This window comes from Mobula hypostoma, chromosome 21 (genome assembly GCF_963921235.1).
Source record: "Mobula hypostoma chromosome 21, sMobHyp1.1, whole genome shotgun sequence".
NCBI classification, from domain to species: Eukaryota; Metazoa; Chordata; class Chondrichthyes; order Myliobatiformes; family Myliobatidae; genus Mobula; species Mobula hypostoma.
Window position 1 is genome coordinate 15,561,146 of NC_086117.1, and position 14,800 is coordinate 15,575,945.

Genomic DNA, 14,800 nt, shown 5'->3' on the forward strand with positions numbered 1-14,800 from the left:
ATGGAAAACCACTTCTGTAGAATTTGCCAAGAGCAGTCATGGTCATAGACATGGCACATAATGAAGGTGATGGAACCTGTGGAATTCTCTACCTCATTGAGCTGTAGAGCTGGAGTCACTGAACATATTCATGGTGGAGATTCAATGAAGGGCAGGGAGCCGGAGAGTGGTATTAGGGCCAAGTTTGAATAGTAGAGCAGGGTTGAGGGGCCATCTTGGTTTATGCCCCTTTTCCTTGTGTTCTCCTGTTCATAGTTGCCAGTCAGAGCTGTGAGCTAAAAATTGTGAATTAGAAGGCTAGTACTGCTTATCCCTTTGACATGACAAGTGACCCTCCCATTACAAAGCCACTGTGCCATCAAAAAAGCCTCAGATCCTGATGGGCTTGGATAGGCCAGACATCCTGGGGCTGAATTTTGCCCACTAGCAGAGTCAGTACAGAGGCTGTGACTCTCTGAGGGCCAGGGATGAATTAGAAGCCACAATGCAGACAACGAATTCTGGATCACCTTCACAAAAGACAGTGGTGATGCAGTAAGTCTTTAAAGCAAGAACATTTCTTGTGATGAGACAGAAACTGACAGAAGTGGCCAGCTTTAACTTTTTTCCAGTCCCAATCGCTGAACTGAAACATTAAATTTGCTTATCATGCCCCCCCCCCCAGCCACTGCCCAACCTCCTGAATATTTCCTGTATTCCCTATTTTATTTTGGCTGTGGGAAAATTGCACTCCCACTTTGCAAATAGACTTGCCAATGCAATGGGCTTCTCTTTCCCCTCTCCCTCTGTTTCAAACCTCTACCTCACCCTAATTTCCTCCTGGTTATGTTTCCTTGATCATGAGTCAGTCTGGTCTTAAAACTTCAGGGCAAAAAATAGAATGCGGATCAATGATGTAACAAGTCAATAGAATGCTGAGCAATGATGTAACAAGTCACTTTACTCTGTTGTCACTGTATAATAAAATGCCATAATATGTTAACATAGAGCAAAAATAACCATTTCTACAAAAGAAGTGTTGAACCTGGTATAATAATACTGCGCGGCATGTTATATCACCAGCCGTTCGCACCCTCTAAACCATGCTTGTTGCAAATTCAGCCAATTCCACCCATCCAACTGGTATTTTGCAAACAAATGCAGCCACTAGTGTTTTAGGCATTGGTACATCTAGACAATAGATGAAATTGGATTATGCAGCAAATTTTTGAAGAGTCCATTCTGCAGTTACTCGCCATAATAGTGGGTTTTAGTTCAATCCCCCCCTCCCCGTACGGATTATGAGCAATGTTCACTGTGGGATACGGTACAGACGTGTCAACTTGTACAGTCTCATCATCACCACCAATAGAAACATGGAGCTTTGAAAGTGGCCCGTTCTTTGGTGCGGCGCGGAGTCGTCGCAGGAGCCCTCCCGCTCTTGAAGCGCCTCAGCAGACTGGACACCCTGGGCCTAAAGTTTACCCACAGACGCCCGTTGACTAGGAGAATGCAGCCACCAGCAGCAGTGTGAGAGCGTAGAGCAGGGCAGTGCCCGGGCCGAGGGATGAGACGGGCGCCGCGTTGCAATCCTCGTCCTGCAGGTCGCATTTGCGGCTTTCGCACAGGACGCCGGTGTAGCCCTTGGGGCAGAGGCAGCGCTGGTTCTGACGGCAGGTCCCGCCGTTCTGGCACAGCAGGAGTTCATTGTCGCAGATATTTGCTGAGGGAGACAAAAGGGCAGCTTTTAAGATCGGGAAGGGTTGAGGGGAAGTGAGGTTGAAACTTTTAAAACTGTTATTTCAGGAAGCAGGAGCCGCACACAAAAGCGGGTGGCACGATACTGTAGCAGTTAGTGCTTTGCTCTACAGCCCCAGCAGCCAGGGTTCAATTCTCACTGTTGTCTGTGAGGAGTTTGTACGTTCTCACTCTGACTGCATGGGTTTCCTCCGGCTGCTCCGGGTTTCGCTCCACATTACAGAGTTCTGTGGGTTAATGGGTGTAATTGAGCGGTGTGAGGTCATTGGCCAGAGGGGCCTGTAAACCGTGCTGTACGTCTAAAATTAAATTTAAAAATAAAGGTGGAGACTGAGAGAGTTGAACATTTATGGGGGGAGACGCCAGAGACTGCAGACGCCAGAATCCGCAGCAACACCCTAAACGCTGGAGGAGATGAATAGTCCAGGTGAAGGGTCTCAACCTGAAAAATCAACTGCCCATTTCCCCCTACAGTTGCTGCCTGACCCGCTGAGTTTCACCAGCTTTTGCTTTGTGTATCGCTCCAGATTCCAACATCTGGGGTTTCTTGTGTCTCCAGTTCTAAGAAGTGATTTCAACCCCTCTGACCTCCCCCCAGAAATTATACTGGGCAAGTGCATTTTCCCAAGACATTTCAATTTGGCTGCTGCTACTGTGACACCAGTTAGAAGAGACCTGTGTGTAACCGTTACTGCCACCTGCTGGTGAGTCTAGAGAACTGGTTTACTCCGGCACTTTTATTTTCTTATAAAGTTTGGGCTGTTTTGGTGGAGGTACTAATTTTTAAAAAAATCAAAGTCATAATAAATCACAATAAAAATGTATTTACAAGAATAAACCATGCAATGCAGTTTCTTTCTTTCATAGTCAATACTCTCAGTACTGTTTTATTACATTCCTACCCATCAATAGCACTGCTGCTACTCGTGGTCCTCACAGGTAGTATATTATTACAATAGTTAATTCAATGAAGTTACAAGTCGCTCCTATCACAGCCCCTCTTTCCCTCCTGCCTCATCCCATGACATAATGGCATTATGAGGGGCAGGACGTGCCTCACGAGCCTGATTGAATTCTTCGAGGGCATGACAAAACATGTTGATGAAGGTAGAGCAGTGGATGTGGGGTATATGGATTTTTCTGAGGTGTTTGTCAAGGTTTCCCATGGCAGGCTCCTTCAGAAAATCAGGAAGAATGGCTGTGCGAAATCAGCAGAATTCAAAATTCAGATTCCGAAAAATTCAGGATTGGCTTGCCTGAAGAAGGCAGAGAGTGGTAACAGATGGAGCATATTCCGCCTGGAGATCCAGGACCAGCGGTATTCCTCAGGGACCCCTGCACTTTGTGATTTCTATAAATATCCTGGATGAAGAGGTGGAAGGGTGGGTTAGTAAGTTTGCAGATGACACGAAGGTTGGTGATGTTGTGGATCCTGTAGAAGGTTGTCATGGATCAGTGGGACATTGATGGGATGCAGAGCTGGGCTGGGAAGTGGCAAACGCAGTTCAATCTGGATACACTTTGGAAGGTCGAACTTGAAGACAATATACAGGGTTAATGGTAAGATCCTTAGTAGTGTGGAGGATCAAGAGGGATCTCAGGGTCCACATCCATAGAGCCATCAAAGTTGCCGCACAACTTGATAGGGTGGTTAAGAAGGTGTATGGTGCGTTGGCCTTCATTAGTCAAGGAATTGATTTCAAGAGCCACAAGTTAATGTTGCAGTTCCATAAAACTCTAGTTAGACCACACTTGGAGTATTGTGTTGAGTTCTGGTCCCCTCATTATAGGGAGCATGTGGAAGCTTCAGAGAGGGCACAGAAGAGACTTCCCAGGTTGCTGCAAGGATTAGAGACCATGGCTTATGAGGTTAGGTTGAGAGAGCTATGGCTTTTCCCTTTGGAGCCAAGTAGGATGAGAGGTGACTTGACAGAGCAGGTCAAGATGATAAGAGGCACAGATCCAGTGGGCAGCCAGACTTTTTCTTTCCCAGGACAGAAATGGCTAATACAAGAAGGTATACTTTTAAGGTGATTGGAGCAAAGTATAGGGGAGAGGCCAGAGGTAGATTTTAAACACAGAGAGGGATGGGTGCATGGAACGTGCTGCCAGAGGTGGTGGCAGACGCAGATACATTAGGGACATTTAAGCGATTCTTATTAGGCACATGGATGATAGAAAGGGGGAGGGCCATGTGGGAGGGAAGAGTTAAATTGATCTTGAAGAAGGTTACAAGGTCGGCACAACATTGTGGGCTGAAGGGCCTGTACTGAACTGTACTGTTCAATATTCTACCACAATATCTCTAACTTTTCCCAGTTCTGATGGAAGAGTATTGAGCTAAAAAGTCGAGTGATCTTCCCTCTGCTAATGCTGCCTGACCTTTTAATCATTTCCAGCATTTTCTAACTTTGTCTCAGAGTTCCAACATCTGCCCTGTTTCTTTCCCTTCAGGTTAACTTTGGGCAGCGCCTGTTCCATCTGCCCGCGTTCGGTTCGCACTGTCTCTCGACCTGCTTGGGGTCTGGCCATGGGAACACTTAATGATCTTCAGCAGCTTGTCTCGGATGCGTCAGGGTTGAGATTATTGCTAATGGCCCACCGCAATGCTTCCAACTCTACAGCCACGGTTACTCACGGAAGCAGCCCTGTCTCCAGTGGAATCCTGGTTTACAATCATCACACTTCACGCCCGTTGCTCCTTCCCTACATTCACAGTGTCCAGTCTCATTGCAGCGATCGTGCCTCGATCCGTGTTGATTGCAGTTGCATACTGTTTTTTAAAAAACACATTTTAGTACTTCAGGGAATATTCAAGACACACTTTCCTCAAACTTGTCCCAGTACAGGGCTGTTTCAGGCGTAAAAAGAAAAAGGGAGCAAAATCTCATATTCCGCCTGGGTAGCCTCCAACCTGATGGCATAAACGTTTATTTCTCCTTCCAGTAAATGTTTTCCATCCCCCTTCCCACTTTGTCTATTTCTCACTCTGCCCTCACCTGCCTATCACCTCCTCCCGGTGCCCCTCCTTCTTCCCTATCTCCCGTGCTCAAATCCCCCCTGCAAGCAACACACACGAAATGCTGGAGGAACCCAGCAGGCCGGGCAGCATTTATGGATAAAAGAATAGTTTACGTTTTCCGCCCAGACTCTCAGGCAGGACTGGAGAAAAACAGCTGAGGAGTAGATTTAAAAGGTGTGGGGGGGGGGGTGAGGAGGAGGAGGGAGAGGGAGGGGGGAGGGGGAGGGGGAAGGTGGAGAAAAAGAAAGAAAGAAACACAAGGTGATATGTGAAACCGGGAGGGAGAGGGATGAAATAAGGAGCGTGGAAGTTGATTGGTAAAAGAGATACAGGGCTGGAGAAGGGGGAGTCTGATAGGAGAGAACAAAAGGCCATGGATGAAAGAAAAGGGGAAGAGCACCAGAGGGAGGTAATGGGCAGGCAAGGAGATAAGGTGGAACAGGGACAAGGGGATGGGGAAAGGTGAAGGGAGGGTATTACTGGAAGTTCGAGAAATCAATGTTCATGCCATCAGGTTGGAGGCTACCCAGACTGAATATAAAGTGTTGTTCCTCCACCCTAAGTGTGGCCTCATCACGGTAGTGGAGGAGGCCATGGATAGACGTATCTGAATGGGAATGGGAAGTGGAATTAAAATGGGTGGCCACTGGGAGATCCCGCTAGTTTCGGTTGGTGCTCGTCGAATTGGTCTCTCAATCAGCACGCCAGTCAGCATCTTTGGAGACATCAGGGCCGGACCTTTCAGCATTTTTACGTATTGCGCTGTACTTATGCCACAAATAGCAAATTTCACGACAGATGTCAGCGATAGTAAACCCGGTTCTGATTCGGATTCGGGTACCCCTCTGTACTAATCCCATCCGCCGGCACTGTTCTCAATGTCTTGTTGGTTCAGTGATATTACCCATTCCAGGTAAACGCTTTGAGAGATTCTGCTTCCACCACCCCTCAAGCGGTGCGTTGCAGATCCCAAACACCCTCCGGGAGAAACTGCTCTTCGTCAGAGAAAGTTTTTACGCCTCACTCCAAACGTCTGCTCTCTGGTGCCGGACTTCTCCCGTGAAGTTTGCAGCCACCCGTTCCGTTGCCTCGTGGCGACAACGGAAGAATCGCCAGAACCGGTCGCTCTCCATCAGACCGGCAGAAATAGCCAAGTTCCCGCGAACTGGGGCGGGTGACAGCGTGTCGCCAAGCTCGGGGACTCACATTGGATTTACAAGGGGAGGGCACACCGCCCCCAGGCTTACGAGAGGCTGGCGGTTCACACCAGTCACTACCTGACAGCGATATTGGTTACACACACAAAATCTTGGAGGAACTCAGCAGGTCAGGCAGCATCTATAGAGAGGAATAAATGGCGACTATTCATTCCTCTTCATAGATGCTGCCAGACCTGCTGAATTCCTTCAGCACATTGCGGATTTCCAGCATCTGCAGAACTTCTTGTGTTAGAGATATCGATTGCCAACGTTGTATTAAAAACGGTTCATTGGGGCAGTCAATTTTTCACTGAGAAATATAATTCACCATCTAAAATGCATGAACAGTGAATCGTCTACCCGTGCCCCCTCTATTCTTTATTCTCTCCTTCTGATCTGCCCAGATCGTTCCGCCCACACCCAACCATCCCCTCTTTCCACCTCGCCACCCACTCGATCTTCACCCACCCAGTGGGGGCCCTCCGCTAATGTCCCCACACCGTACCCACCTCCACTTTCTTTCCTATTAGATTCCGTCTTCTACGGCCCTTCGTTGCCTCCGCTCAACACCTTCCAGCCACTGTCGCTCTTCCCATTCTTCCCTCCTCCATATGCCTATCGTCCCTCCAAACTTGAATCTCTTTCCCCACCCTTCCGCTCACCTGGCTATTCTTTCAAGACTATTTTCTCCACAGATGCTGTCTAACCCGTTAAATTCCTCCGGGAGTTTGTCTTTTTTTTTTAGCTCCAGATTGCAACAGCATGTTGTCTCTCCTAAAACAGGACGATTGTCTACCCTGGATGAGGCCTGCAGACTTCCAGCCGGGTTCTGCTGACGGCAGCTTCTGATGAGGTCTCGGGACGGACGTGAGAGCGGTCTCTGAATGACCCACTTCGGGGAAGCTGGCAATGCGGCCAATTGCTGTGCCACTGCCCGACCAATAGATGAGGTTTGGTCCTGTGGACCGGAGGGTCAGCAGCCCCCGTAACTGGAATGAGCCCGAGACTAGCGCAAAGGTTAACCCGTGGGAGCGCGATCCCTGAGCCTTTCTGAGGCCAATAATGTGAGACCCATAGACATTACAGATCCGATGTAGGGCACATCACCCCTGGCTCCCTTGCCGACTTTCCATAAGGTGGTCCCTGGGCGCGCTTATAGCCTGACACACCCTGTCATCTATTCCGCACGCAAAATCTTCAAAATGAATGATACCTAAAGGAACACACACACAAAATGCTGCAGGAACTCAGCAGGCCGAGCAGCTTCTACAGAAAAGAGTAAACAGTCTACTTCACGGGCTGAGACCCTTCAGCAGGACTTTTCCACATATGCTGCCTCGCCTGCTAGGTTCATCCGGCATTTTGTCTGTGTTGCTTGGATTTCCAGCACCTGCAGATTTTCTCTTGTTTGTGATTGGGTATAGAAACATTGAAAACCTACAGCACAATACAGGCCCTTCGGCCCACAATGCTGTGCCGAACATGTACTTACTTTAGAAATTACCTCGGGTTACACATAGCTCTCTATTTTTCTAATCTCCATATATCTATCTAGGAGTCTCTTAAAAGACCCTATCATATCTGCCTCCACCACAGTCCCTGGCAGCCCATTCCACGCACTCACCACTCTCTGCACAAAAAAAACTTACCCCTGACATCTCCTCTGTACCTACTCCCCAGCACCTTAAACCTGTGCCGTCTGGTGTTAGCCATTTTAGCCCTGGGAAAAAAAGCCTCTGACTATCCACACGATCAATGCCTGAAATAATCTTATACACCTCTATCAGGTCACCTCTCATCTTTCGTCGCTCCAAGGAGAAAAAGCCGAGTTCCCTCAACCTATTCTCATAGTGCATGCTCCCCAATCTAGGCAACATCCTTGTAAATCTCCTCTGCACCCTTTCTATAGTTCCTACATCCTTCCTGCAGTGAGGTGATCAGAACTGAGCACAGTACTCCACGTGGGGTCCTATATAGCTGTAACATTACCTCTCGGCTCTTAAACGCAGTCCCACGGTTGAGGAAGGCCAATGCACTTGTATGCATTCTTAACCACAGAGTCAATGCGCAGCAGCTTTGAGTGTCCTTGAGTGCCCCAAGATCCCTCTATCCCTCCACACTGCCAAGAGTCTTACCATTAATTCTATATTCTGCCATCATATTTGACCTACCAAAATGAACCACCTCACACTTATCTGGGTTGAACTCCATCTGCCACTTCTCAGCCCAGTTTTGCATTTGATCAATGCCCCACTGTAACCTCTGACAGCCCTCCACACTATCCACAACACCCCAATCTTTGGGTCATCAGCAAATTTACTAACCCATCCCTCCACTTCCTCATACAGGTAATTTATAAAAATCTCGGAGAGTAGGGATCCTAAAACAGATCCCTGAGGCACACCACTGGTCACCGACCTCCATGCAGAATATGACCCGTCTACAATCACTCTTTGTCTTCTGTGGGCAAGCCACAAAGCAAGGTCCCCTTGGATCCCATGCCTCCTTTCTTTCTGAATAAGCCTTGCACGGGGCACCTTATCAAATGCCTTGCTGGATATCTAAAGGGCTGCCATCCATTTGTTTAAATAAATGGGTGCCAGAAGTCAGCGTCAATGTTTGCAAGGAAGATGCAAGGAAAAGACAGTATTCCTTGTGACCAGTAAAGCGTGAGAGTGATGAGCCTGGCTATTGTGCCAGAGTAGTGTGAGTAACCTTCTGCATGCCGAATGGCCTAATTCTGCTCCCATGTCATATGGACTTAGGTTAATTAAAACGGACTCCTCTGTCAGTGACCAGTCGGTGGTCGGTACCTAGTCCAACCTGGCTGAAAATCTCGCCAAGGACAAAGTTAAATGTTGAAAGGGAGATGGAGACTGGACCATGGAACATCCAAACCCAGACACCAAAACGAGTACAGAATACCTACGCCGAAACATGCGTAAAATTGCTCTTTGCCGTATTAGCATAAACATTAACTTTACCACACTCTTATTTTTCAGCAGTTAAACAGAGGAATTTCTGAGCACTGATCAGCTTTTGGTCACAGCTGCCAAGATCGAATGTAACCGAGCAAGAGGAAACCCGGATGTCCCCACTTTCTCTGTACCCTTGTCCGGGGAACGCCGCGGACGAGAAGTTTCTGGCGGGGACTGAGCCGCGCAGACTGACTGTGCCGGAGCGACTGGAGAGCAGGGCGCGGCCTCGACGCTAATTGTGGAATGCTTTACTGCGACTGGGGTATTTAAATTAATTTCTCTTCTCCTTCTCAATCACACTTGTCAACACAGCTTTGTCAACACGGGGGCGTAAGAAACAGCAGCAACTGTTCTACACACAAAAGAAAACAATGGCAGGGCCAGAGAACCTGCGGGAGATCTTAGCAAACGTTTCACCCGTTGAGTCCAGGACAGCCCTTCCTCCGCGCTCCTGTTGAGCCCTTGCTGAGAGAGCCTGTTCACAGTTCAACCCTCACATAGACTGACTGACTGGTCACTGCATAAAATGCTCTGTCAGACACAGGTGAAGGTATCAGAACTGCGGAGCTGTAACCGAATCCAATCAGGTGCAGACCTCTTGACATAAGACCATAGGGCATAGGAGTAGAATTGGGCATTTAACCAATCGAGTCTGCCCCGTTGTTCGATCATGGCCGAGTGAGTATCTCTCTCAATCCCATTCTCCTGCCTTGTCCCGTAACCTTTGACACCATTACTAATCAAGAATTTATCAATCTCCGCTTTAAATATACCCAATGGTTTCCACAAATTCACCTCCCTCTTGAGAAATAAATACCTCATCTCTTCTCTAAAGGGACGCCCTTCTATTCTGAGGCTGTGCCCTCTGGTCCTAGACTCTTCCACTACAGGAAACATCCTCTCCACGTCCACCCTACCTAGACCTTTCTAGACGTCTCGGGATGTCTGTGCCGAAAGCAATGCCAAATTGAACTAAGTCTTTTCTACCTGTATACTTTCCACATCCTTCCATTTCCTGCACGGTCACATGTCAATCAAAAATAGTCTTAAATCCAATTTCGTATCTTGTTCTATCAACTCCTTAGCAGCCCGTTCCAACCACCTCTTTGTAAAAATACTCGTCCCGCACATCCCCTTTAAACTTTCTCCTCTCTTTTGGATGTCCACTCTTTGACATTTCTGTCTCACTGTTTGCCCCCTAACTATGCATCTCGTAATTTTATGAAGCTCGAACACTCCAGAGAAAACAACACAACTTCCAGTAAGGAGTATTTTGTAAACTGAGACGAGAGCTGTTAGAGACTGAAGGCTGAAAAGAAATTTGTACAATCCGCTTGGAGTTAAGGTCTCTGGTACTGACCAATACAAACATTCTCGTCGTCTAGTTCAGCAGAGGCGTTGCGATAGTAGCCCAGTCGGCAGTGCTGGCAGTGCTGCCCCCTGGTGTTGTGTTTGCAGCTAACGCAAGTCACGATCTTCAGATACTCTATGTAACTGCAGCGATTGGAGTGTCCGTAGCATTCACAGTCTAAAATGGAAAGTGGAGAGAAGGAAGGAAGGAAGATGAAGATAAATCAGAACCAGTGTAACTTCAATACAGCTAGTTCTTGATAATAATTATAGGGATAGAAACGGGGTAATTTACAACTTAAAACAAAAATGCTGATCTGCACATTCTGAAGAATCTCAATTTCCGAACCAGCTTGTTTCCAAAATAGGACATTTTGCAAAATAAATGTAATGAATTTGTGTAAGTATTCAGTGCATAGGAAACATCGAAAGAATGGTGAAATAAATAATTAATGAACTTTAAAAAAATGAAACAGAATAAAACGAAAGATGTAAATTTTTCCACAGTGTTCCTTTTTGAAAGCAGTAGTTTAAGTTTAAACCCCACGTAGCAAACACAACGTTGCGGGCGGCCTTTTCCATCTGTAGGCAGTGCACTCCGGGAAGATGAAGACCAATAATTGTTTGACACAATGAATAGATGATCTTCTGGTTGATGACAAAGCTGGTAAAATCCCGATGAAGGGTCTCAACCCGAAACATTGACTGTTTGCTCATTTTCATAAGAGCTGCATAACCTGCTGAGTTCCTCCAGCAGTTTGTGTGTGTGTTGCTCTGGATTTTCAGCATCTGCAGAACCTCTTGCGTTAACAATAGGGCCCGTTCACAATGGCAGGAACTCCAGTGAGATGGTTTGGCTTGGGGAGGGAGGAAGGAGACAGAGAGTAGAAGAGATCAGGAAGAAATCAGGCCTGGGACAACTGAGAGCGGCCGCCATCCTTCCGACCAGTTGTTTCCCACCATTCCTTTCCATTTTCATGGGGGGGGGGAATACAGAACCAGGTTTGAGACAAAAACAGAGGATGAACCACTTACCTTCACTGGGTCTCTCACCAGGCAAAAATCAAATCCACAAGCAGAATTTTCAACTTGCTGTTCTAAAACAGTCACTTGCAATTTCAATCTTCAGACGCTCAATTCATTACTCGGTTAACAGGCATACTTTGTTTCAAACAGAATAAATAAAGGGTTTCGGATGATCAAAAGCCCAGGGGGCACATAATGTATTCTGTTGCGTATTCTAATTCATTGCTTAGATTGCCAAGCACATAATATATACAGTACTATGCGAAAGTCTTGGACACATGCAAAAAAAATCTGTAAAGCAAAGGTACTTTCAAAAATAATGAAATGAAAAGTGTCTACGTATCAAAAATTACTATAAAGAGCTGTAATCGGTGTTTTAAAAAAACTAAATCAAATCAATAGTTGTTGTGACCACCTTTAAAACTGGTTCAATTCTCTTCGGTACACTATGCTGCAGTTTTATAAGGAATTCGGCTGGTAGGTTGTTCCAAGCATCTTAGAGAACTCGCCACCGTTCTTCTGCAGACTTTGGCTATCTCAAGTGCTTCTGTCTCTCCAGGTAATCCCAGACAGCCTCGATGATGTTGAGATCAGGGCTCTGTGGAGGCCGTACCATTTGAAAGCGTATAAAAAATCTAGGGTGCCTAAGACTTTAGCACAGTGCTGTATAACATATACAGAATACTGTATTCTTCACAGCCTTGTCTATATCTTTTGGGCTATATATTTATAGTTCCATAGCTGGCTCAGGAACAAAGAACACTGTGGTCTGAAAGATTCCCTGGTGCGTGAAGCTGAGCCTCAAACTGTTTTTAATTTTTCTTCAAGAAATTAAAGGACAATTCGGTTTTGAAGTAGGAAAGCCCGGTTGGGGGGGGGGGGGGCAATCAAGAATAAAACAGTGGCCACTTGAACAGTCCATCAGTGATCACGTCACTTCACAGCCTTTTCAGATTTAAACCTGACCATACTGCTAAAAATAAAGTTCCTGGTTTAGAAATGATGGCACAAAGTGAGTATGAGATGATTTGTTGCATCTGACCTGCTGGGAAACACCCATAACCTCAGTTATGGTTAGCTAGTCTAGAGGAGGTTCACGGACTTGAAAGGGTTAACGCGAGACGAGCGTTTGTTGGCTCTGGACCTGTACTCGCTGGAGTTTAGGGGGTGGTGGGGGACTCAGTAAAGCCCATATAGTATTGAAGGGCTTAGACAGAGTGGACGTGAAGAGGATGTTTCTTATAGTTGGGTAGTCTAGCACCAAAAGGCACAGCTCAGAACAGAAGAACTTCCCTTTAGAAGAGAGATGAGGAGCAATTTATTTAGCCAGAGGATGGATAATCTGTGGAATTCATGGTGACTGTCAAGGCCAAAGTATATTCCAAGTATATTCAAGGCGGAGGTCGGTAAGTTCTTGGTTAGCAAGGGCGTCAAAGGTTACAGGGGAAGGCAGGAGAATGGGGTTGAGAGGGATAGTAAGTTAGCCATGATGGAATGACGGTGCAGAGTGGACGGGACGAATCGCCTAATTCTGCTCCTATGACTTATGGCCTGTTGGAATGGAAATGAAGGTCTAAAATTTAGACCGCCCTAATATTCACTGGCTACCGATCATAGTTGCAAATAGAAGGGGGGAAGTGAACAAAATCTAACACACAGAATAACTGTGAGACAATGTAAATGATGCAGTGTCAAACGCTGCTCCAGTATACGTGGACTACACAATATCGACTATTCTAATTACTTTCCTACCTTTAACACTCCCCTGGGTTGCTTCTGGGTTTGACCTTGGTTGCGACTGAGGTAATTTTTTCACTTTTTCTGGTGCTTGAAAAGTCAAAACAAAAAGTCCTTCCATTGTTATCACCGCATGTGATGCTTTAAGGCAAGGTGAGGTAAATAACCGGAAATAAAATCAACAGTCCACTGGCTATATATGGCAGCAGGAATAACAGACGTGAGAGCTATTAAGCGGTAGATAATTCGCGATTAAGAGAAAAGATATTAGAAAATAAGATTGTTGGGGTACTTTCCAGGGCAGAGATCTGGCGAAGCGAACGTCTTGTAGGTGGGTTTGATTCAAATGAATGGGAGTACAAATGAGCGGGGATCTGGAAAGCGGAGTTGGCAAAAATAATCTTCAGTGATAACGTGAACACCGCGGCTTCAGTGGTCTCGTACCATCGCAAAACTGCACGATTAAGTCTTAGCAAACACACAATCGGCTGAATGGTCACGCCCTGTGTTGTAAACATGACGCACAAAATGCTAAGTCACATTCGAGTTTATCGTTATATGCATAAGTAAATGGGAAAAGCTCACTTGCATCAGCATCACATGGCATCATTTAACGGGACAAAACTGAAATTTAAATACTGTGCTTAATTATTCCTCTTTTGCTGAATAAATTACCATGTTCCGTAAACTAGATTTTACAATGCGATTTACCATTCTACACACAGGCTGGGCCACGTGTCTAGGGTGCCAAACCCTTGGCCCTTTGAACTTAATTGCCTTTCACAACAGGGTGGTGGGGGGGGGGCGTTGGGGTGTTAATACCGACGTGCATCACAAACTAAGTGAGGAACAAGTAACTTCTGAAACTTTGCTACATCTTCCGACCGGAATTGAGCTTCACTCGAGCGAACACTTTACGATAAAGATACACCATGTTTGGGCGTGAATCCAAACGTAATTACTGCATATGCCCAATCCTTCCGGACATTTATTTAAAATAAAACAGGCCATCGTTTCTAAAATACGCAGAGACGTTTATTTATCCCCGAACGGACTTTTCAGGGTTCAATTTATGAATTTGATAATCATTATCCCCAACAAATCCAGATTACAACAAAGTAGTCGTTATCAACGGACCACGGATGAAAAAATGCTACTTATCCCTACTTTCCCCGAGTATTTAGAAATATAAAAGGTTTCTTCATTTTGTCTTTGTAGCAGCATTATAACCCCGGTGTCAAATTCCCAAGCCTACTCAGCGCGTAATAAATAACTGGTGGCGGCTTCCAGGGTTCATTAAATTATAACGTCACCTGTTCTACTAGAAGAAGCACGTTTTTAGACCATAGGAGCAGAATTCGGCCATTTGGCCCATTGAGTCTGCTTCGCCATTTCATCATGGCTAGTCCAATTCTCCTCTCAGACCCAATCTCCTGCTTTCGCCCTGCACCCCTTCACGCTCTGACCAAACAACATCTATCAACTCCTGCCTTAAATACACATAAAGACTTGGCCACCACAACTGCCCGTGGCAACGAATTCCACAGTTTTTTAAAGAAATACAATTAATGAAGTACATATAATTCGGTTAACGATGTGTAACTTGTTTGTACTTTTTAATTTGTATCATTACCCGTGCAATTCGCAGGGAAAATCACTTCTGCTACATTTAAAAGAGATTTAACTTTTTCTTTCAATAAGAAAATCTAAAAAGCGGACAAGAGGCAGCCGGTGTTCTAAGCAACTCGCGT

General features: G+C 46.1%; 1 protein-coding gene across 4 annotated transcripts in view; it reads right to left on the bottom strand.

Moving 5' to 3' along the window:
* Positions 1 to 939: 939 nt before the first annotated feature.
* The window catches only part of LOC134359616 (netrin-G2-like), a 139,693-nt gene continuing 125,832 nt past the window's right edge, over positions 940 to 14,800 (bottom strand). For 2 of the 4 annotated variants that reach the window (XM_063073110.1, XM_063073109.1), the window contains 3 exons: positions 10,297 to 10,464; positions 4,376 to 4,510; positions 940 to 1,702 (listed from right to left, as the gene is read on the bottom strand). In XM_063073110.1, coding sequence (XP_062929180.1) covers positions 1,482 to 1,702; positions 4,376 to 4,510; positions 10,297 to 10,464 — 524 coding nt within the window. In that variant the 3' untranslated portion in view covers positions 940 to 1,481. The remainder of the gene's footprint in view (positions 1,703 to 4,375; positions 4,511 to 10,296; positions 10,465 to 14,800) is intronic. The other 2 variants (XM_063073113.1, XM_063073111.1) reach the window with 2 other exon arrangements.